This window comes from Candoia aspera, chromosome 1 (genome assembly GCF_035149785.1).
Source record: "Candoia aspera isolate rCanAsp1 chromosome 1, rCanAsp1.hap2, whole genome shotgun sequence".
Taxonomy (NCBI): Eukaryota; Metazoa; Chordata; class Lepidosauria; order Squamata; family Boidae; genus Candoia; species Candoia aspera.
The window spans coordinates 319664311-319687800 of record NC_086153.1 but is presented as its reverse complement, the minus strand read 5'-3'; the positions used below and the strand labels follow the sequence as shown (position 1 = coordinate 319687800).

The 23490-nt window shown below is 39.1% G+C and overlaps 1 protein-coding gene across 1 annotated transcript in view; it reads left to right on the top strand.

Annotated features, from left to right (window-relative positions):
• The window catches only part of PRKCH (protein kinase C eta), a 103349-nt gene that overhangs the window by 29898 nt on the left and 49961 nt on the right, over window positions 1-23490 (top strand). The window contains exons 2-9 of the mRNA XM_063290444.1: window positions 5559-5622; window positions 11230-11380; window positions 14098-14132; window positions 15396-15484; window positions 18884-19013; window positions 20424-20551; window positions 22168-22311; window positions 23053-23226. Of these exons, the coding sequence (XP_063146514.1) occupies window positions 5559-5622; window positions 11230-11380; window positions 14098-14132; window positions 15396-15484; window positions 18884-19013; window positions 20424-20551; window positions 22168-22311; window positions 23053-23226 (915 nt within the window). The remainder of the gene's footprint in view (window positions 1-5558; window positions 5623-11229; window positions 11381-14097; window positions 14133-15395; window positions 15485-18883; window positions 19014-20423; window positions 20552-22167; window positions 22312-23052; window positions 23227-23490) is intronic.

Below are 23490 nucleotides of genomic sequence, written 5' to 3'. Positions count from 1 at the left end.
TTTTAAAATAGATCCTAAAAGCAGCTACAGAGAGGAGAGAAAACTGCATCAGGCATACAGAGTCTCTGGAGATATTTTCAAATGTCATCTGTGCTTCCATGTGGACAAAAAAAGAAGAATTACACAGTGTATTTGGTGGGGAGCCCAGATAAGCTTTGAGAGGGAGGTGATCAGTTTTAAGTTTTGATTAGAACAGGAACAGGTCAGTGGGCAGAATATATGTTATGCTGGGAGAAATCTGCCTAAGAGTTTGATAGAAGAGAATGGAAAAGCATGTTCTCTGTGTGAGATTCTAGACCGCCACTGCCAATCACAGATACAGGAAATGAGGCATTACATGTGGCTCTATGCCAATGAGTGGGACAAAGACTTCCTCCTGATGTAACTGCCAGCTTCAGAAGAGGATTTTTTCTCAGGGGTCTATCAGAGAGGAATGGGAGAAATGATCCAGATAATTATCTGCCCCATCAGTTGATGTTTTTGCATTGTAAAAATAAAAACCCATCATCTTAATGCAAAAGTGAATTGAGGTTTGACCCTCAAAATGGACAATATTGGATGGGATGGGCAAAAAATATACACCAGCTTCCTCCATTCCTGTGTTTCAGCTGAATCTTTGCCTGCAGGCTGCTAATATTTTGAAAGAATACTTTAGAGGACTGCATCCATTTAATCTGAATTACATTAGTATGTATTAGCCCCACGTTGCAGATGGAGATTTGAGGCTTGGAGACAGTAGTAAGACACTATTCTGAATTCATAGTAGAAGTGACACCTGAACCAGGAAATTTAATAATTTATAAGCAATCTCTTTGTTGCTAAATTAAAGGTAAAAGTCTGGTGACTACATGGATACACCAAGTTATTTTTTCTTGCTTTCTTGTTGATAATACAGAATTGATTTGCTGTTGCATTCTTCTGAGGTTTTTTTTTTCATCTCCAATCTAAAGATTTCCTCCTGCCCAAGTAATAGCCAAGTGTGACCCCAGATAACCTTTTTCAAGATTAGCTAAGGCAGCTAAATCCTTCCAGTAGCTGGAATTCAGCACTTGGAAGCCAAGCATTCAAAATGGACTTGGGATTCTACTAACAAAGTACTAGAGCCTGTGGTTTTCAGTATGTCATGTGGTGCGGCTCCTCCATTTTTTTGTGGCATGTTAAAAGAAGTGGAAGAGCAGCCAATGTGCATTGCAGCAAATCTATGAACAAGCAGTATACACCTACTGTATGTTCCTTGATTATGCAAGCAATCCAAGCGTTGGCTTTGGACCAAGTGTGCCAGTTGGGCTGCATATGATTTGGGGAGCACATTCCAAGATTACTTACTATAATGTGTGGGATATTAGATTCTCACTTCTCAGACTAAGAATTTTTGTTAATGCTACTTGTAAGTGCACTCTCTGGATTGCATGATGCAACTTGGGGCAGTAAGATAACCTGCCATGCTTCTCTATCTGTGTACATTCTAATTGAAGGAGTCTATGACCCCGTTCATTTGGAGTGCCCTTATCTTCATCCAAGAGGTTGTTCTTCTTTCCAGACCATTGCAGGCTGCCAAAGTCCCAGTGCTTTGCTTGGTGTGTTTGTGTACTCTGCAGTACATCCTGTCCTATACCACTTTCTGAAGCAGTTTGTATTAGTCAACTGTTTGGTTCTCAATTTGTATTGGAATGTCTCATATTGCAAGGGACTTGCTTTGCACATATGCTGCAGAATAGAAGAATCTCTAAATGAATTCAGCAAAATAGTTATTAGCTGGAGCAGTAGCTGGTCACCGTGCCAAAAGAAAAAAATGGAGGGTTCATAAGAAAACAGCAGCTGGCGTTTATATGATGGAGTGTTAGTGTTATTTCCATCTGGGAGCAGCGGCAATTGTAGTTTGGGAACCCTAAACTGGAAATTGGTATTTTAGTGTGAAAAGAACAATCTGGAGGAAGCATCAGGCTTGGCCATCTGTCCCTTCTATTACTGAAAGGCCTCCGAAGCTTCTCTTTCTTCTTTAGGTTATATTTTGTTGGTCATCAGATTCCAGACCATCTGTGGCTAATCTTGCTTGTTTGAAACAAACTTCAGATAGTAGGTTATGACAGTAGCTCGCTTTAACAAGTTGAGAAATTCTAAATTTGGTGTATTAGAAAACAGAGGAATAGGAATACACAAAGCCCAAACTCTCTGTGGTGTATTTTTGTCACCCTAAACCAGTGTTGGCTGGGGAATTCTGGGATCTGAAGTCCACCCATCTTAGAGTTGCTGAGGTTGAGAAACACTGCCCTGAACAGTGCTTCTTGTTTGAGCATGGGCTCTGTTTTATCCCCTCCTCATTTCTTGCATGGATTGTAATATCAGAGACATTGCCACTTATTATAATAACGTTCATTTTTTACTTTCTGGAAGAAGGAAGAAAAATGCCTTCATTTTGGGGGAAAAGTTCTGCAATGGTTTATCTTGATGTTTACAGGGCTTAAAATGGAAATTAGTAGTTTAAATACTGTTGTTTTTACAGGGGATTATTTTCTAGTCAAGCATTTCACTGCTCTGGCTTGCATATTTAGGACTCATCATTTTCCTCATCTGTTGACTGGGGGTTGGTGGTACTTGTTTTCCTAAGTCAGATATCAATCCATCTGCTTTGAAACCTGAAGATTCCTAAGAGGTTCTACTGTGTATTTTCCTCCATACTAAACTTCAGGGTGAGTTTGCAAATTGGGTTGGGTGCTCCTTCTCCTTTCACAATGGCTTATTAAAATGCTTATTTGGGGTCTGGTTGCAAGTTCAGGCATGAGGAATGGCTGTTGGAAATCACTGAGTCACCTCTCCAGAGAGCCCTATTTTCAGACTATTTTAATTGTTGCAAATGTTACACGTGGCGCGTGAGGCTTACATTTACATTTAGCCATCGTGATTTTTTAAAAAGAAGAATAAGAGGGAGCTTTTTATAGAAGGCATGTGATGGGGTGACTTGAACTTCAGCAGATCTTTTTGGAACTGCTATAAAAGGAGTGAGAAGCAAAACTCCTAGATCTGCAATCTTTGAACAAAGAATTGTTAAAAAAAACATGAGTTTCTGTGGGAAACATGTATGGACTTTCTTCAGCAGAGGTGACTTTGGGCTTTCTGAGTTGACTTTTTATTTGAATCACAAAATGATGGCAAAGGGATATGAGCTGTAACTTGGGACAACTCATATATAAAAATATCAAATTGTTTTTGACATATTACAAGGATTCTAACACAATACCCTAAAAGTGTCCTGCAGAACTTTTAAGGCATTTGAGAAATACTTGTGCTTTTATGCATGAACATGTATTTGAGGCAAAACTGTTTGCAGTGCAATATTGGCAAGGGAATAGCTTTTTTTTTCTATTCTATTTGCTCTTAAAAGTCTGTGCAATTGTTTAATTAAATATTTGCAAAACAACAAAATATTGGGAATCAGACTGACTTGCTGTTTATTGCAAATATATAGCTCTATCTAGTACATCCCTACCATTATCTGATTTCGCCAGTTTTGGATTTGTAATGATGGGGAGGGGGGGCAGGAGGGGATGGGAGGATTTAAGATATGTGGGTGTGGCTCCCCTCTTGGAAGCCTTTGCTCAAGCTCATATTTTCTGAATGTACTTATTTATCAGTATTATCTGTGGTAAAATAACCTTCCTTCCCCTCCCCATCATTTGGCTTGTTGTTTTTTAAGATCTAAAGGTTAGTAATGCCTAACAAATGCATCAATGTGTACATACTCCAGAGCAACTCCTCAGCATGATGTCCTCTAGACACTGAGATTACGATTCCCATAATCCATATGCAGTGGTCTATATGCTCACTAGAGGCAATGACAGTTGCAGATCCAAGGCATCTGGGAACCATCCTGTGCAGAAAGCTGGTCTGGAACACGAATAAGGAACATGGTATCTCCTGGATGTATTGAGACTGTAGTTCTTATAAGATCCAGCAAGTATGCTCTCTGATTATGTATTTTGGAAATTGTAATCCAAAATATCTGTGTTGTAGGGAGTGCTTTAGGATTTCAACCCCTTGAGGAGTGGATGCATCTTGACTCAAGATGTAAGGTCATATGGACTTAAAAAAAACAATGCATTGTTCTTTTCTTTGAAATGATGTGTGAATCTGAAGCTTGGCCATCAAGATGTTCTAATCTAAACATACCCAAATATACCATTTGTACTGTTGCAATTCAAAATTTGTATCTTCAAAGTGATTTGGTTGCTTTAGGTGAGCCAGGTTTTGGTCACAACATAAGAATGGGAAGAAAGTTTTTGAAATCTGATAGGGCTGCAGGATGGAGGTCCTTTTTATTTGTTTGTTTGTTTATCTTTTTTTTTTAAAAAGAGCAAGCAAGCAAAAGGAGAAAAGATTAAGAAAAGAATAAAAATTGGTACAGAAATATCTGTACGTGGACAAAGGAGTTATCAAGATGACACAGTGCCCAGTATATCTTTGATTAAAAATTAACCATAGAAAGCATTAAATTACACTTAAGTACATTACATTATTTTAACAATGTAAGTAAACTTTTAAATCTCTGAGCTAAGTGCCAGAATCTCCACTATTCGTTGTTGAAAAGAAAAAGAAAGAGAAAAAAAAGAAGCAAAACCTACTGAAACATTATAGATAAATATTAGTTTCTAACTTCCCTGTTGTCATACTCTAACGTACAAGCATGGAGGTCCTTGTCTGTAGCTGTGCCTGCTCTTTGGAACAGTCTCCTGGTTGGTTGAGATCAAGCTGGAGCCTCAAAGGGTTTGTTATGGGCGATGCTAAAGGCAGAGCAATTGTGGATTGAGTGGTTGCCATCTGGGTTTTGTGTTGGGGGTAATGGTTATGATTAATTTATATATTATTTATATTTACTGTGGACATTTTGTGGGATGTACTGTAGATTTATTAATTAACCTCCAGGAGTCCTCATCGATTATAGTCCCTACCAATCAAATAAAGAAATACAGTTCAGCTCCAGGTATGAGGGCTTAGGGCTCTGCCACCCATTCAAAAGAGATAAAGTGAACCCCCCACCTGGCGTATTAAAGTGGCTGGATTCCTTCGAAGGTTTCCACAGTGTCTTTGAAGGGTCTTCTGGGCTGTCTGTACAGTCAGCACATCTCCTGAGATCACCAACAAAACAAAACAACTGTGGATGCACATGCAGACAACCAGGGACAGCTTTCCAAAGGAGGGGTGCTTTGCTTGTGTGAGTATAATTTCAAATGCGTTCCACAGCAATAGTGAGTAAATGGGATTGCAGTTAACTTAGATGTTCTCTGCATGGGTATCCACAGGGTGTGGGGACAAAATACTGAAATGATCACAATGTTGTGATCTAGTCTCCACCGCTTTAGTACATGCATTGTGATGTCAAACACCTCTGCTTTTTGTGCTGAAATCCTGAACAAAGATCCAGGTCTAATTCTCAGCATCCACACTTGATCTTATCTTTCAGGTTATTGTCAAATTATTACTAACAGGGGATGCACTGAAAAGGGCTTTTTTATTTCCAAGGCATATTTGACCATTTCTCCCTCTCTTCTCCTCTCTTACAGGTGGACTTGGAACCTGTAGGGAAAGTATTTATAGCAATAACCCTCTCAGGCAGCTTCACCGAAGGTAAGTGGAATACCATACCTTTTCTATCTGGTCTAGCAATTGTTATTATTAATACTTCTATGCACCATAGCATTTAAGCTCCAGTTGCAGGAGATGGAAAAGTTGAATACAACAGAAGAATTCTATAATTGCCAAGTAGAGCTATGTAGTCCTTTGTTGGAAAGGAGACGAAGCTTGCTCTGGATATCTTCAGTAACCCTTGGGATGCGTTCAGAATATTGAGCCTTATCCTCATAATAGGATAGCTGGGACTGAGGAACATTGGTTGGCCAAGAGCACCAAGCAGATTTGTAATTAGAGAAAGATTTGAACTAGGGACTTGGTTGCTCACATACAGTACCTAGCTGTCAGTTTCCCTCTTAGCTGACCTTTTTGAAACTTCCCAAGCAAGTCACATAGCATAGTTAATTAAGAATCTTTATTGCAACCTAGACTGAAGCCATAGCAACATTTTTGTTCTGCCAAAATGAGGTTGCACTACTGTCTTACAGTATACCCTCTTCAATGCTTCTTCCTCCCACCTTCTCCAGAAGTTAACAGACAAGTTGCATTGTATTTCTCATGCTTAATGCAAAATTGCAATTGGTTAGTGATATATTTGACATTTCTCCACTACAGTCCAGGAAGACTGTAGCTTCCATTGTGTCTCCCTCACTATCCCCTGTGGTACAGGCTAAATAAAAAGCAGTGAAGACAGACTTATTCTGGAGGACCTTTGGTGACTGATGGTCATCTTGGGAGAGAGGTTGGATGAATTTTGATGTGAGTTTTAGTTACGGTGATTTTTTAGCTGTTATGGATAGTTCTACCACAGATGTGTTAAAGTTTAATGTTGGAATTATTATAGCAATTACTATTTTAATATTTATTGTAGAACTCAGAAGTTTTACACATATTGGTATTTTACTGGTATTATATTTTGAATGGAAGTTACAATGAAATCGCATGGATTTTTACATGTACATTTTATTTTCCCCCTTGAGGTCTTGTTTTATCTATGTTTATTATTTAATTGTTTTTAATTGTTTTAACTGCTTTTGAATAACGTTTTTAATTGTTGGCTTTATTGTACGCTGCCCAGAGTCACTTTGTGTGAGATGGGCAGCCATATAAATCTGACAAATAAATAAAATAAATAAAATTGGCCATATATAAATGTATTTAACTAATTCTTGGGTTTATGAAAGGCTCAGTCACTTTTTCTGTACTCTCTCATCTCATTCCCCAACTACTCATTCATGTCACCTAATGAAATAATCCCCCCTTGCAATCTCATTGATTCAGAATGTTGCACAATTTTCCCAAAATTAATCTTTGTTTTTCCATTATCGCCATTCATGGATTATTATCAATAATAAGCATGGACCTGCTTTCATGCACACCCACAATATCCTTGATGATACCAGTTCATACTTTCTGCTATACATTGTAGCCTTTTCATTCATAATTACACCTACATCTTATGTCCTTGCAGGTATTCATCAATGCCACTCCAAAAGTTCAGGGTACCTTCATTCAGACTTATTACATTCTTTCCCTTCCTCTTAGTTTCACAGTCAGACCATATATCTATTTTTCTTTCTTTCATTTCATTTGTTAATTCAGTCTTCCATATGCCATCACTAGAAAGGCCCACTGATATTGATTTTTACCATCAATCATGGCTTTGATTAATGGAGGCTTTCTCATGATGCATTTCATTTATTTACTTACTCATACAATTTGTACCCATCCCCTTCCTTACTCTTTAATAAGGTAGAGAAGCTATAGACTTGGTTACCAGTCTTAGCATTAAAGCCCAAGTTTACCTCAAGCACGCTCATACTATTCTGTGCAAGTTGCAATCTCTAATTTAAAGACTACCTTGCAACATCCTGTTGCTTACTTTCTACCAACTTGGAGGTTTAGCGTGTACAGACACACTGAGTATGCATCGCTGTACATCTCTGTTTCTTGTGGGGTGAAGTATTGAAAGGAGAGCTCCAACATAATTTTTATTTTTCTTTCTCTTTTCCTATAGTACATTCTGGACGGGAAGGAACAAACTTTTACAAAAAAAGGAAGTAGACAGGCTGGTGTGCTTGTGGGCAGCCTGAATATCATTATTAAAAATAGCTAGAAGTAGTGTTTTTGCAAGGAAAAAAAACCCCGCTATAATATATGAATGGCATTAAATTAAAAGGTTTTGCCCAAACCTTGAGTTCTGAATATGAATCTAACTTTGGAGAAAAGGATTTCTACTTCCATTCTTCTGGGTGTGAGAGCCAGTGCGGGAGAGGAAGAAAATATAAACAGTGTGTAACCAGAGAAACCTGTATTACAGTCTTGTTTCCCGTGCCTTGTAGGAATCTCACTACAGTATGCAACTGTGTCCGCCCTCTTTGAAATTGGGTTCACTGGGGAGAATCCAGGATGTTGCAGGAGAGGAAAGTTAGTGACTCAGGAGGGAAGCACTGCAGCTTTGTAAAGGCACAGGAGTAGGCGGTGTTGTTTTCAGTTCAGTATAAGCCTAACCTTCCACCATGATTGTGGAAAAAAGCTGTTGAGTTGTTGGTTGAAAATGAACCTTTGCGCACGCCATTCAATTCTATGAGGATCAAAGCGTGTAAAAAGAGATTGAGGACTGAAGGCTGCTGAATCATCTCAGTCTTCAGCAAGGTTTTGGTTTCAGGCAGTTGCATCCTGGTTGTTGATTTAAGCCCAGGATGAACCTGAAACCTGGAAGGAATCAAGATATAAAGCAGAGATGCATAAAATGCAGCTCCGTATGCTCCCTGCAAAAGCTGTTGCTAATTGTAATGTTTATTACAGTGGAAGGAGAAAATTACTAAAAATATGTAAGGAGTAACACAAGAGGAAGAAAGTGAGACCCACTTTTGAAAATGCATGAAGTGGCCAGGGCTCTTGATCTTTCATTTAGAAGCAAAAATGTGTGGTTGTGTGGTTATTCCAGGAAGGTACTGTAAAGGAGAAGCAGCCTCTGCAGAAAGAGCTCTGCTGCTTTTGGGGGGAGGAGGTGCTAAAAGAAAGAAAGAAAGAAAGAAAGAAAGAAAGAAAGAAAGAAAGAAAGAAAGAAAGAAAGAAAAAAAAAGAAACCTGGTATCCTGGTCACCTTGTACATTTTGCAGAGTTAAGGGTTTTTTTTTTAATGAAATGATAAATGCTAGCCATAATTTATTCCTGCTATGCTTTGACCTGCCATGGATCTGTTGGGAACAAAAGTCTCTAATTTGCTTTCTTCTGAATCTGTAGGGAAATTCTTTACATCCCTAGTTAAAAAAGAAAAGAAAAGAAATGGAAGCCCAGACTATGTAGAGAACAGAATAGAATGGCCACTTCCACATCACTGAAAAAGAGAAGGAAAAAGGGAATATAGTTTGCATGAATTTTGCCTGTGCAAATTTGTATGTATGGGTACCAAATGAGAAAACATTATTATTATGGAACAGAAATACAGACATCTTGCCCTGGTGGGGGAAAGGCTACAAGTCAGTGTTGTCACCTTCAGTTTCCTTCTGTAGATGGGCAACATCGAAATCCAGACTTGTACCTGTCAGTCTTTCAAATAAAGAATAACACTTTAGAAGTAGGATGGTGGCCACCATAGAATAAAGCTGACTCTTAAGTGACTGGGTTTTAACCAGTAGCTTAATTATTTCCTTTTGCTTCCTCTCTAAATTCACCTATAAAACAATAAATGGACGCCAGGCATTTCAGCATGGAAAAAGTAATAGGGTGAACCTGGAGACGTTGGCAGTAAGCAAAATTTGTCCTTGTTACTAAGCCGGGATGGCTTGGCCCCAACCCCCCCAACAGGGATGTTGCTGGCTAATTTGATGTGCTGCTTGTGAGTACAGAACAGTGATGTTCAAGTTCTTGCAGGGTTGCCTAAACTCACCCCTGTGTTTCAGATCTTCTAAGGATGGGCATATCAGCCCTTCCAGGTTGGCCAGATCAAGAAGCAGACACTGCAGGGATTCCAGGAATGCTACTTTATTGTTGTAGGGTATATGAGCAGAATCTTGAAAGCCTGTCCAAGTTTCTCTCTGTTCCATCTTATACCAAACAAAATCAAGGTGGGGTTATTTTGAGTTTCTTTCTCACACTTCCTTCTGTCTCTGGACTGTGTAATCTCTTCTCCAAGCCCCTCATAATGGCCGACTATTTCCTTCCCCCCTTAACAGGTTTCTTGTTCCTTCCCAAACGTCAGCTCCAAATTCCTTTACAGGGCATTATTGTCAATAAGAACAGTGGCTGCCCTTTATGTGCTTCGCCAGGGATGGTCTGCAGCCTTAATTAGCTTCTGCTGAAACTTGCACATGTTCATAGTCCCAAACCTGGTCTTATGAAATTTAATAGGGACATATCAGGACCTTTGGAAATGGGGGCAGTTGCCCTCCTCCCACATGGTGGTGGCCTATCTGAAGTATAATTCAGTATTTGGAATGATCAGATGGATCAAGATTTTTCATTCAAGGCAGCAAAATGTATCAGATAAAATATAATGGCAAATGATTTCAATATTTGAGGTTTCCAACCCTTACTAGGCTGTTATTTTCAATGGACAAAGAGAATGGAGAAAAAATATATCAAGATAGGATGTGTCAAGAAGAAAGTGGGTGGTGGTGGTGAGTGTTCAAGTGAACGATATGGCACATGGTGTCTTGGAAAGGTTCTGGGGCACCCAATGCCAGTATGAGTTCTTCAGCACCTGACTGTTTCCTTTGTGGAGTTGTTGTGTGTGATTTGGAGAGAGAAAAAACATTTCTCTTTCCTTCCAAAGAGAACTGGATTACAAATTAAGTCACTGGACAGAAGGCCTTGAAGCCATGCCAAGCATGTAAACCATGTGACCATGTGGAAATAGGAAGTGTGCACCATGTGGATGTTAAAGAAGCTGGTTTGAAGAACTGGAAGAAATTAATAACAGGATTTTTTTAAAAGACAAAAAGATCCATCACTCAGTTCAGGAGTAGTTGTTTTTTTAAAAAATTTTATTCCAGAGACTGTGGTTGAATTTATTTAGTCAATAACAACATAAAGTCAAGATTTTTTTAAAGTCAAGGAGACCCCTAATAAATATAATATAAAATGTTTTGCATTTTTCTGTAGTATATATGAATATTCAAAACACTTCAAATGTAATGAAGATTGAAATTGCTACATCCTGAGCTAAGGGGACCTTGCTGAGGCTTAGAGGAAGTGGCTTTGTCAATGGGGATCTAAGGCATTTTAGCACAGAAAAGAGTAAGACTGGCTCTTTATTGATTCATAATGCATCATGCCTATACTTAAATCAAGCTACGCATTTTGACTTATAAAATAGAATCTGAGACTTCAAAAAGGAGATGTGGGACCAAAGGAAACAGCTATTAAAAAATAAGATTGGCTAGAAGACTGAAGTAAAGCCCGTGCAGTTAGCAGGGAGAATGAAGTGGCAGCTAAAGAAAATGGGATGTTGCAAAGTAATGGAGGAAGCTAAAGATAAATTGCTTTGGGATAAACATGAGTGGAAAATTAAAGGAAAACAGCAGTAGAGAAGTAATAACATTTGAATGACAGGCAACAATGTATTCACTTGTTTAACTGCTCTCTTTGGGTGCCCAGGAACACTCCAGAGGGACAGGATCTTTAAAAACTTCACACGGAAACGCCAACGGGCCGTGCGCAGGAGAGTTCATCAAATCAATGGACACAAGTTTATGGCGACTTATTTGCGGCAACCTACATACTGCTCGCACTGTCGGGAATTTATCTGGTATGCTTGAAATGAAAACAGGCTTGGATAAGAGCTTTCACCCAGGAAGTTGCTTTCATAATACACTCCCCCTCCACTTTACTAAGTTTAAATTTCCCTTTGAGTTGAGCTCAACTCCTTGTGACTTTGTGAATACATCCATATGGTTTCCTCGGCCACAGTACAGAAGTGATTTGCAGTTGCCTTCTTCCAGGATATGTGTTTACACCGTAGCTTAGTTTACAGCCCTAGCATTTCCTGGAGTTCTCCCTTCCAGGTACCAGCCAGGCCTGACCCTGCTTAACTTCTGAGCCCAGATATTCAAAGCCAGGTGCTGCCACCTGTTGAGTTTAAAATGAACAGTCAAAGCCCTAATCAAGTCAAGAGCAGGTTACAGGAAACAATCATTCTTCAGATCAAAAAGAGGGGCTACAAGGGAAGCAACTACTGACTTAAGATATGATACTTTCACTGAAACCAGCTTTAATAAAAGCTATGCAAACTATCAAATCTGCATGGGTAGAGTTGGAGGTACTTTCCTATGTAGTGGAGGCAATGGGATCACTGTGGTAGAACGTGATCTGACGTTCAGAGTTCACCAGAAGGTTGTAGCTTTCATTTTTAAAAAAGCACATTTCTGTTATTAAGATGGTTGACATAATTCTCATCATTTGGTTCTATTACTACATTGATTTTTTTAAAGAAGCAATAAGGTATAAAACAATTTTGGTTGGAGAAAACGAGTCAAGCCATTAATTTCACAACTGATTACTGTGTGGAATTAGGACTCAGGCATGGAGAGTCAGGGGCTTTAAACCCCTTCTTTCCCTGTGGCAATCCCAGTATAGACTGAGCCCTTGCCTTTCTGATTGCATTGGTGAAAAAGCTTCCATTGGATTGTGTAGAAGCTTTTTTTCTGTTCAGTTGGCTAGGAGACCTGATGTGGCAAAAGAGGAGAGGAGGAGGTCAAACTTTAAAGCCTTCTACCCTCCATGTTATGCTCCCAGGATGCCTCCAATGTATATGCCAACACAATTGCATATATCTTTCCATCAAAAGTTAGTAATGCAGATTGCTTATTGGATGATATTTGCAATATCCTAAATTATTCCACTTAGAAGAGTTTTGTGAAATGCCCTCCCTTTTTAAAAACAAAGGAATGAGTTCATGTTTTCATAAATATGTCTCCATCACCTGCATTGTTTATTAGCTGAAAAAGGAAAATTGAATTGCAAAACTGTTTGTTGGAGTGGGCTGAAATATTCTGAGTGCCAGTCAGCCAGTGCAGTGTAGGGCAACATTTATTACAAGTTATATAAGTGTGCTCATGGAGTTTGATCCTTAAAATAAAACAACACTTGGGCTGTAACCCAATGTGCATGTATTTCTAAGTAAGCTACATCAAACCTAACAGGATTTCTATCTCAATTCTTGTGGAAAGGATTGGGTTGAAAGGCTATGACAGATGCACATGTTCCTGAGATTAATCTCACTGAGTTTTGTGGTACTTACTTCCTACTAAGAGTTTGCCCTGAATTTTGTATATATGTCTAAATCTATATCTTAAAGGCAGGCAGCTTGTTTGAAAAGTGGTTTGAAAGATATTATTTCTGTCCAAAGTTTGATTATAAATTTTAGTTTGAATCCATTCTGAGTTTTACCAATTTTGGAAATAAGATTCTCCATGTGAACTTGGATTTTATTTATTTTTAATTTATTTACAAAACTCCATTGGGGGAGATGGGCAGTAACATAAATTTAATAAATAACATAAATACATAAAATAATACATTTATACTGCCCTAATCAATTGACTCTGGTCATTTAACAATGAAAACATAAAATAAACAGTCCATAAATGAAAACTCATCCGCTCTAACTGGTCTTATGTAACTTAAAAAAAAAAGGGTTGCCTAGTGTCCATCAGCTCAAATGCTCTTTAGAGCTTTTTGGAATGCCAAGATTGAAGGAGCTTTTTCTACATTATGGGGGCAACTTTGGAGAAGGTGTTCCTTCCAGTTCACATCCCTTTCAGCTCTCGCAATGAAGGGACCTTCAGCAAGGCTGCCTCATTGTTCAAAACGGGAAGGCAGAATCATTTTGGGCAAGGCAATCCTTGATGAAACCGAGTGTTGTGCCATATAGGGCTTCATAAGTGATACCCAACACTTTAAACTGGGTGCAGCACTGCAAAATAAGTGCTATCCTGAAATAGCAGATTCCACCCACCAGCAATCTGGCCATTGCATTCTGCATGAGCTGTAGCTTCCAAGTTCTCTTCAAAGACAGCCTCACATAGTGCATTGCAGTGGTCAAGACATGGTGGTAAAGGCATGAATTATCCTCACCAAGGCTTGCTGCTCCAGGTGGAGACATAATTGGTGCACCAGCTTAAGCTGATCAAAGTGTCCCTGAGCCACAGCTTCCACCTGCTCTTTCAGCACTAGCTATGAGTCCAGGACAAGCCCCAATAACACACCTGTTTTAAGGGGAGGATGATTCCATCACTTGTACCAATGTTTATGGAATGCCTAGATGTTTCTGGATGAAGAATAGCTTTGTCTTCTTCAGGTTTAAGCTGAGCTTGCTTCTCCCTATTTAGTTCATACAATATACATTTTGAACTTTGCAGCTGCCTCTCAGGCTTTGTTTTGCTCTTGCATCAGATTACCTGACCTACTTTTTAAGTGTTTGATCTCATCCTGAGTCATTTGTTGTCTCTGCTTTATCTTCAACAGGGGAGTATTTGGAAAGCAGGGATACCAGTGCCAAGGTACAGTGACTTATTGTTATGGTTACATTATGCATTATGCATTTGTCATTTTCTCCTTTCTACATGATCTGCTTGAAATAAATGGGAGATTAGGAAGAACACTTCTTAGTGGATCACTAAATATTTTATATATTTCTCTGCCTTTCAGTCCCTGAAGGGTTAGTTTCCAATCCTGACCCTTTTTCTTGTCCTTCTTTGCACGTGCCCCAGTTTGTCTGAATCCTTCTTAAAGTATAGTGACCAGTCCTACATGTGCTATTCAAGGTGGGATTCAACCAATGCAGAATAGAATAGATTTCTTCCTGTGATTTGGAAACTGTTTGCCTGTTGATGCAGTCTAAATTTGCAATTGATTTTTACAGCCATGTTACTTTGCTGACTCCTATTTAGCTTATGATAAACTACAATTCCAAGATCTTTTTCACAACTAATTTTATCAAACTAATAATTTTATAATTAATTTTATCATTGACCAATCTGATTTCTCTTTCCTGGGTAAAGATCTCCGTTAATTCCATTCTGTTGTTATTACCTCATTTCTCTAGCCTATCAAAGTATTTTCAAATTTTCTTTCAGTCTTCTAGATTATCATGTGTGTGTGTGTCTGGGTCTGTGTGTCCGTGCCTTGAAGTCAGTGTTGACTTCTGGCGACTGCCTGAACTGCTCCCTGCAGTTTTCTTGGCAAGATTTTCGGTTCGCCGCTGCCTTCTTCTTCCTATGGCTGAGAGCACATGCCTGGCCCAAAACAACCCAGTTGGCTTCCATGTCTAAGGCAAGACTAGAACTTTCAGACTCCCAAGTTTCTAGCCTGTTGCCTTAACCATATCAAACTGGCTTTCTCTAGATGATCTATTCCTTCTAATTTTGTAGCATCTGCAAATTTGATAAGCCTTCCTTACCCAAATTGTTAATTAAAATGTTGAAAAGTCCCAGTCCCAACCAGAACCAGAACGAATCGATACCTCACTCCAGTTTGGGGAGGAGCTATTGATGAGTGCTCTTTGAGGGTAGTTTTCCAGCCAGGTCTGGTACTACATAGGAGAAAGTAAATGTTGACCTAACACACATTCTATAAAAATTCTAGTCCATCTAAGAGCTCGTCTTACTTTTCTGTATTAGTTTTATTAACTGTTAATAAATAATAGCTAATAAATAATAAATAATATGTATAAATAATTATAAATAATAATAAAATAGTTAATAAATAAATATTAGCTAATAATTAGCTTTCTCTGTTTTTCTTTTCTCTGCCTTCCTTTCCAGTTTGCACGTGTGTTGTCCACAAGCGTTGTCACCATCTCATTGTTACAGCTTGCACGTGCCAGAATAATAGAAACAATATGGATATGAAGGTAAAGTCACAGTTACACATTTGGACTTCTGCATGTTGTTAATTCAGGGTCAAAGGGGTTACCAGAATGCCTTTGGAAAAGCTATGAATTATTACTAAAGGCAGATCAAGATAGATAACATTTAATACATAAAATAATGGCATCTGACTAATTGACTATGTTGTTAATTGCAGCATTATTGTCCTGATTACCAGGAAACACACTGAGGCGAGGACTTGGTCTCTAATATTTATTAGTAGTACTTAACAAGAATCCTAACAAACTGAGAAAGCGTGGGAAAACCCAGCCATATAAACCCCAAAGGTTAAGGCGGTCCCGATCTGTGTCTCTTTGAATGGCTGAACAGTTCCTCAGTGCTACGCATGCGCTTGACAGTCTGGGTGAGAGCCCCCTGCTCGCCATCCTTACTCATGACAATTATGATATAATGTATCATTCCTTAGATAATATACTTTATTTGATGAATTTTGAAGTGTCCATGAGCCTCTATTTACATGGTACTTAGCTCTGTTGGTTTTGTGCAAAATTGTTGTGGCAATGCAAGGACTTTGTAAAGGCATCAGCTAATCAGTGCTAATAAAGACAACACCCCCCAGAGTCTCCCTTTTGGGGGGAGATGGGCGGTGATAGAAATGTGAATAATAAATAAATAAATGTCAAATTTATTTATTTTTTATTTTTTCTATTTAGCAAATGTATATGGCCGCCCATCTCATGTAACGTGACTCTGGGTGGGGTACAAACACAGCAGCAGTTAAAAGAATGTAACCAAGTGCAAAGAAGGAGAATGTTCTGCTAACCCATTTTATTTATAGCTTTTAGACCCTACCATAGGTGGTTAGTTTAGCTCAGTGTTAGAAGAAAATATTCAGCATGATAGGTTTTTAGATCTTATACTTGAGATTCTCTTAAGTCCAAGAAGTCCCATATTTCTCCCCTCTGTTTTTAAACACCATTTCTGCTTTGCAAAGAGGAATCCTTGTGTTCTGTGAACATACTATTTTCTTGTACCTGACTGCTTTATCTTGAAATGGAATAAAGGGTCTGAGAAGATGCTATACCACTATGGCTGCTCTCCTCATGCACTAAAAACAGTGGGGAATGGCTTGGCCAGGAAGAACCTCAGACAATGGATACATTTGATGTGAGAGCACCAAAGTGAACAAAGCCTCATGCTTCCTAATGTCTTTTTAGGCAACCAGGTTACCAGTGATAAGCCTGGAAGGTAGCTTAATCTGATCACCATGTCAAAATTTCAAAAAGCTTTCGTGCTTGCACACCGTAATGCCCTGCAAATTCTGGAAGGCAGAATTTCCAGAAAATCCCATATAATGAATGCCTTTGTCACTGTAAGTTAGGAACCACTGAAAGAACATCCCACATGCATCTTTATTATCAGTCTTATCAAGATCAGCAGCACATATTTATCATACCTTCATTAACTTAACAACCTGGCCATAACGACTCTTTTTATCTCAGTTATCTTTTAGGTGATCAAAGTGATACACTGTGTTATAATGTCACCAAGTTTTGTTCAATAGACAGCAAGATTCACTGATAACATTTTGACTTGATTAAGCCTGCTCCAAGTTCAGTAATAACAATAACCATTCATTTGTTCTACCTATATTTATTATGGTCTCTTACTACTTAGTACTAATAGCCTCAGGGTTCAAAGTGTCTGAACTCAGAAAATATCACTTATGCTGGCATATGTTCAATTTATCTCTTTTATTCCATTTTATTTTATTTATTTTGGCTTTTAATCTTATGTTATTTCTATGTCTTACACTATTTGCGGCTGGTCAGTGATTGAAAAAAAAAGTACTTTGACTTTAGTCCTGTATCAGGTTCTTAAGATGTCTCCTTGGATAATATTCAGGGAGTATTATATTCAATATTCAAGGAGCCAGGTTACCTGAGGGACCATCTCATCCCCATATCATCGACCCGTCCCACCCGATCATGCAGAGGGGGCATGCTACAGACCCTGTCTGTAAGAGAATTCCGCCTGGTGGGGTCCAGGAGGTGGAGCTTCTCTGCAGTGGCACCCGCCCTTTGGAACCTTCTACCCCCTGAGGTGAGGCAGGCCCCTTCGCCCCTGGCCTTCCAGAAGGATTTGAAGACCTGGCTCTGTCGCCTCGCCTGGGATGGGAAGGGCAATAACTCTTCCTGGGGGTGGCTGGTACCGTAGATCCCTCCCTAATAAATGAGATCCTCGCTCCTTGGATTTTGTATTTATTTATTATTATTTAATTGGCTGTTTATACTGTAATTTATATTTTTATGGTTTTAATTGTGGATTTTATTGTAAACCGCCCAGAGTTTCTCTTTCGGGGGGAGATGGGCGGTGTTAGAAATTTGAGAAATAAATAAATAAATATTAAGGTATAATGCATTTGTACAGGCTCAGATCCACAGGTTCATTAGGCATCAGACTTGTGGCAGCGTGTTACAACTCTTCTGCTGCTTTAATATACAGGAGTTCAGTTGAAGCATCAGCTGTATATCGAATGCATAATCATGGCATGGCATTTGCAAAACAACGGCTTTTCTACCATGTGCATGAATTCAGGAGCCACTTCTAGAAAAAACACATGGATGTTTCCTTGGTCATTGTATCATTTCAGAACACAGATGGGAAAAAGCAGGAATGAATGTTTTCTCAGGTTGAGGATTCCTTCATGTGGAAACTAGATCAGGAAGAAGCTAGCCCACATTCCCTGAAATACTGGTTTTCTGTATGTGGGGAGTTCTGATGTAGAAGTAGTCTAACTGACCTCTGAATTGGTACAATTCCCCAGCATGGATTTTTTCTTATTTTAGGGTAGCTGTTTAGTTATCTGAAGCTTGCACTGACATCAGCTGAAAGTCTGAATGCTAATCAGATGGTGATTATTACTGTTTAGATGGGGAGGAGCATCTGGGCTGATTCAGCTTTGGGCGAGTTATCATTTTTCAGCCTCAAAATCAAACTAGATGTGATTTGATTTCTTTTGTGAGAAGAGATGGTAGATCCTTGATTTTTCTTTAGCAAGTAGCCATAGCTGGCATGTTTCAGGCCAGCTGAATAAAAAATGTGACGTGGGGTGGGGGGGAGGACTTTAACTTTTTGTCCAAATTACATTCCTAACTGATATTCATTCCTCCTGCCCCAAAATATTTGCTGTGGGAGGAATACCCATGGGACCAGCTTTAAGTTATAGAAACGGTAAGTAAAACTCTAAGGCAAACTCAGCCTGGCTCTCTCTTTCTTCCTTACCTATCAAATGGGAGACATAACTTTCTCCATCCCCCTTGCTTCAAGAACTGCAGACTGAAAAAATAAGGATTAGTCAACCATTATCATTTTATCACTTATCACTAACTTTTCTTCTTTTGCTGCTTTTTCTTCCTCAGATTTCTGAGCAAAGATTTGGAATCAATATTCCACACAAGTTCAGAATCCACAATTACAAAGTGCCAACCTTCTGTGATCACTGCGGTTCCCTCCTCTGGGGAATCCTGCGACAGGGGCTTCAGTGTAAAAGTAAGCTGAAAGTCTGCACAGAGACAGGACTCCTTCACCGTGGAATCCGTTTAGAGTTCCTGTCGTGAATTGGGGGAGGGGGCACACTTGATGCATCAGTAAAAAACCGCCCAGAGTCCCTCTTTTGAGGGAGATAGGTGGTGGCTAAATTGGAATAATAAATAAAATAAAAATGAAAAATGAAATAGACTGCATCCCCCTGCTCAATTTGCACAAAGTTTGCATGGACTAATTTTTACCTATAGTGCACAGTTAGAAATTCCTAAGATTTGGTTATAAATGTAGCACATTTCATTTGGAGAAGATTGAGGAGAAAAATGAAAATAGGCCTGAAATATCTGAGGCTGTGCTGCAGGTAGAGCACATCTGGCTGCTAATATTCTAGAGCAGGAATAGGCAACATTTCAGTTGTCAAGGACTATGTTTTTTCTTTTTTAAAGTGGAGGTGGCCAAGGCCCCTATTTGGCAGAGCAGTCAGAAGGGGACAATACTGGAGTAGGGAGTGCTGGCTATCAGGATATCTGAGGAGAGCTAGGTTTTCCCCCACTGGTGCAGGAAGCATAAATAAAAACTTATACACCGGGGTGGTTTGCCATTGCCTTCCCCAGTCGTCACGTTCCCCAGCAAGCTGGGTACTCATTTTACCAACCTCGGAAGGATGGAAGGCTGAGTTGACCTGAGCCGGCTACCCGAGAGAGAATCCAGCTTCCACTGGGATCGAACTCGGGTTGTGGGGAGAGTTTCGGTCACAATACTGCCGCCTGCCACTCTGTGCCACGTGAGGCTTCTTTTTTTTTTTTTTTCACTCAAGTACAGGAAATTGCAGCTAACTTTTCTCAGCAACTTGCTGCCTAAATTCACTGCTCAAATCTCTGGAGATGGCCAAAATACCCTTGTTCCGGAGGGTGTAGAATAAAGGATAGAATGTCAAGGAAGCAGATTTCAATTTTACTTTATTTCTATATTGTGTTTAATTAAGGTACATATTGATTTGCATGTTAATATGAGCTGTTCAAACATGCAACAGGACCAGGGAAGGTGGTGGACTCCCCTTCCATGGGTCTAGTTGAACAGCAGCTGGATGATGAACTCTGAGTGATACTGTACTTATATCCTGCGTTGCAGATTCAGCATTAAATATGAAAGATAAAATGGTGTTCATCAAACTGGTCTGCAACATATGTCCTGTGTTTTGTTTAACAATGGTTAAATAAAACACAATTGTTTGGATTCATGCAATATGACTGAACACCCTGCATGAACCTTGTCCTGTGATCCAAATGGAGGGAATGATTGGATTGCTGTCATGCATTCCCATGCTATAAGTGTGAAAGAAACAGCATTTTGTTCTTGTTCCACTGCCAGCCCCTGAGAGAAATAATGTTTGTTTGCTTTTGTTTTCACTTTTAGTATGTAAAATAAATGTACATATTCGATGTGAATCCATCGTAGCGCCAAACTGCGGGGTGAATGCAGCAGAACTGGCCAAGACGTTGGCATGTATGGGACTGCAACCTGGAAATATATCTCCAAATGGGGTAAGAGCTTTGTTGCCCCTCCCCCTCTTCCCCACATCAGTGAATTCGATAAAAAAAATCCTTTGTACATATGCTACTTTGTATATACATGACAGGATGAGATCAGAACCATGACTACTCATGCTTACCCAGCATGCTATTCCCTTTCAGGGTAAGCAACAGAAAGGGAATAAGAAAGAGTAAGCCAAAGAGATTAAAGTAATAAGGAAAAGAAAAGGAAACATAGCTAAATCTAGTTTAAACCAACACTATTCTCTATCCCTCTCCTTGACTTTTTATCCTTGCAAACTAATCTTGCATCTTCCATCATTTTCACCCACCACTTTATATATTTCTTGTTGTTCTTTAAACTCCCCCCCTCAATCATGACTTTCTTGATCTTCCCCTTCCTCTCCACCATTCACTCTTCCTTCATATATTTGTTTTGTAATTTGTTTTTCATTCATTCTCTTTACGTCCAAACCACTTCAACCTACTTGTTTTATACCTCTTACTCACTTTAGTGCTCGGTCCATATTCATTTGGCACTCATTCATTCTTGACTCTATCTCTTCGTATTTTACTGCACACACTTATTTAAGTATACCATTTTCACTGCATTCAACTCATTTCTATGTTTCTCTTGGCATACCCAATTCTCACCTCTGTGTAACAAACTGGGCCAAACTATGTTTCTCTACCCAGCAATTTTCACTTCTTTTAACAAACATTCATTCCTTGCAACAGACGGCACACCACCCTTCTACCTTTTTACCAGCATTTTCACATCTTAAAATGTCTTTATCCCTTTTCCCATCCTTAGTAAACATTCTATCAAGGTACAGTACACAAATTCATCTACTTGCTTTAGTTTTTGACATGTATATATAATTTGCAATTATTGATTTCATTTATTTGCCAAATGTAACTGCCTTGGTCTGTGAGTCTTTAGTTTTCAGGCTGATACATTTGTTGCATAATTCTGGGAATCATTCAGGTTCTCAGCCAACAACATGGCATCTACATACAAAATCCACATATGTTTATGTCCTCAAGCAATACTTCATCACAAGCACTCCTTATACATTTATTCATAAATTCATTACAGCACCAAGGGGATATCAAACACCCTTGCCTTTACTCATTATTCAGTGCTGAGTGAAGCATTCACTCAGCATTCAGTGTATTCTCATGCATGGTTTACTTCCATCATATACCACTCCTATTGCTTCAGCAACCAACCTTTAACTCCATACCTGTGTAAAACATTCCATAATTCAAGTCAGTACAATTTATTATATACACTTTCTCTAAATCAAGAAACATACAATACATTTTCCATTCATACCTGTTTTTTCCCCCTAAAGAGTAGTTCTACTCTCTAAAGCAGGGGTGGATTAATCCAGGTCTCCACATATTTTGGACTAGAATTCCCATTAGGTCAAGCCAGTTTATTTCTGAGGTTTGGTGTCCAAAACTTTAGATGGGTGCATGCTTGCCTCCTCCTGTTCATACCATGTCTGAAGTGTTAAACTTCCTGACAGTTTTCATTTCAAAACTGAGTTTCTGAGCTTCATAGGAGAAACTCTGTGGTACTGGCTTGCGAAAAGTAACCCATGACTATTTAATATTCACAGAAATTAGTCTCAAGATCAACACTGAGACGCCAGAAAAAAGAGAGCACAAAAGATGGCAGTGGGGTGGTTGAAGTCTCAGCCAGTAGGCTTAAAATTGAAGACCTAATATTCATCAGAGTGCTGGGAAAGGGCAGCTTTGGAAAGGTAAGTTTTTCTGTGGACATTTGAAGTTTCTATACTGGTGTAACTTCTGGTCAATTGAAATGAATTTGCATGAAAGGAAAGCTTAGTTAGACAAGGCTGCATTCGAATACTATTAATCTTTAACTGTGGTTTGACTTACGTCTTAACAAGTAATGGCTTCTAAATTATTTCTTATAGCAGAAGTACAAAAAGTGAGTCCTGGCAGGATTTTTGTTTTGAACTATGACAGCCATCACTCAGCTTCTCCACCTTTATAAGAATAGCATTACACAGTACAGAGTTGACTATAAGGACGTAACATTCATTATGAGACACTACATCAGGTGCCTTTAAATCATGAAATGTTTTCTGTTGTTTAAAACTTCAGTAAACTTTAAATCAAAATGAAGCTCTTTCTTTTATTCTTCTGTTTTACATTGTTTTCAAGAATTTCTCAGTTGAGTCTTAGGCCTACCTGCTCTTCAGATGAAACCTCAATATGTAATTTAAAGGCTGATGTGGCCCTCAAGCCAAAGAAAGTTGCACACCTCTTGTTCCTATGTTAGCATCATGTGTGGACTCAGCCAATGTGTCTGTTTACTCAGAGAGCCCCACCTAATGTTGTATGACTTACTTCTGAACAAGTACACCTAGTACTGACCTGCTAGCAGTAGAGCAAATGCCTTGCTCTTTCTGAGATCCTTATGTAATTATTTGTTTTGTTTTGCATTAAACTAAAAACCTGCTTTCTGGCAAATTTAGGTAATGCTGGCCAAAACAAAAGAGACAGGGTATCTTTATGCCGTCAAAGTGCTGAAGAAAGATGTAATTCTTCAAGATGATGATGTGGAATGCACTCTAACAGAGAAGCGGATCCTGACTTTGGCAAGAAACCATCCATTCCTCACCCAGCTTTACTGCTGCTTTCAGACTGCTGTAAGTATTCCTCACAACTTCAGCAGGGGTGAAGGCTTCTGGTGTTACCAGTTGTAAATCATTGCAGCAGTTCCTTTTATTTTACCTTCTTCCTGGGTCTTCTGTAGAAAGAAGAATGATTGAAGAAAATAGGAAGCTCACAAATGAAGGTCACTGAGTTCTCAGTAATGTGAATAAGGCAAAGTAGTTGCACAGTGGGTCCCGCATTCCTGCATTTCCATATTGAAAACATCAGTATGGTCAGAAAATAAAGATGCTGTCTGA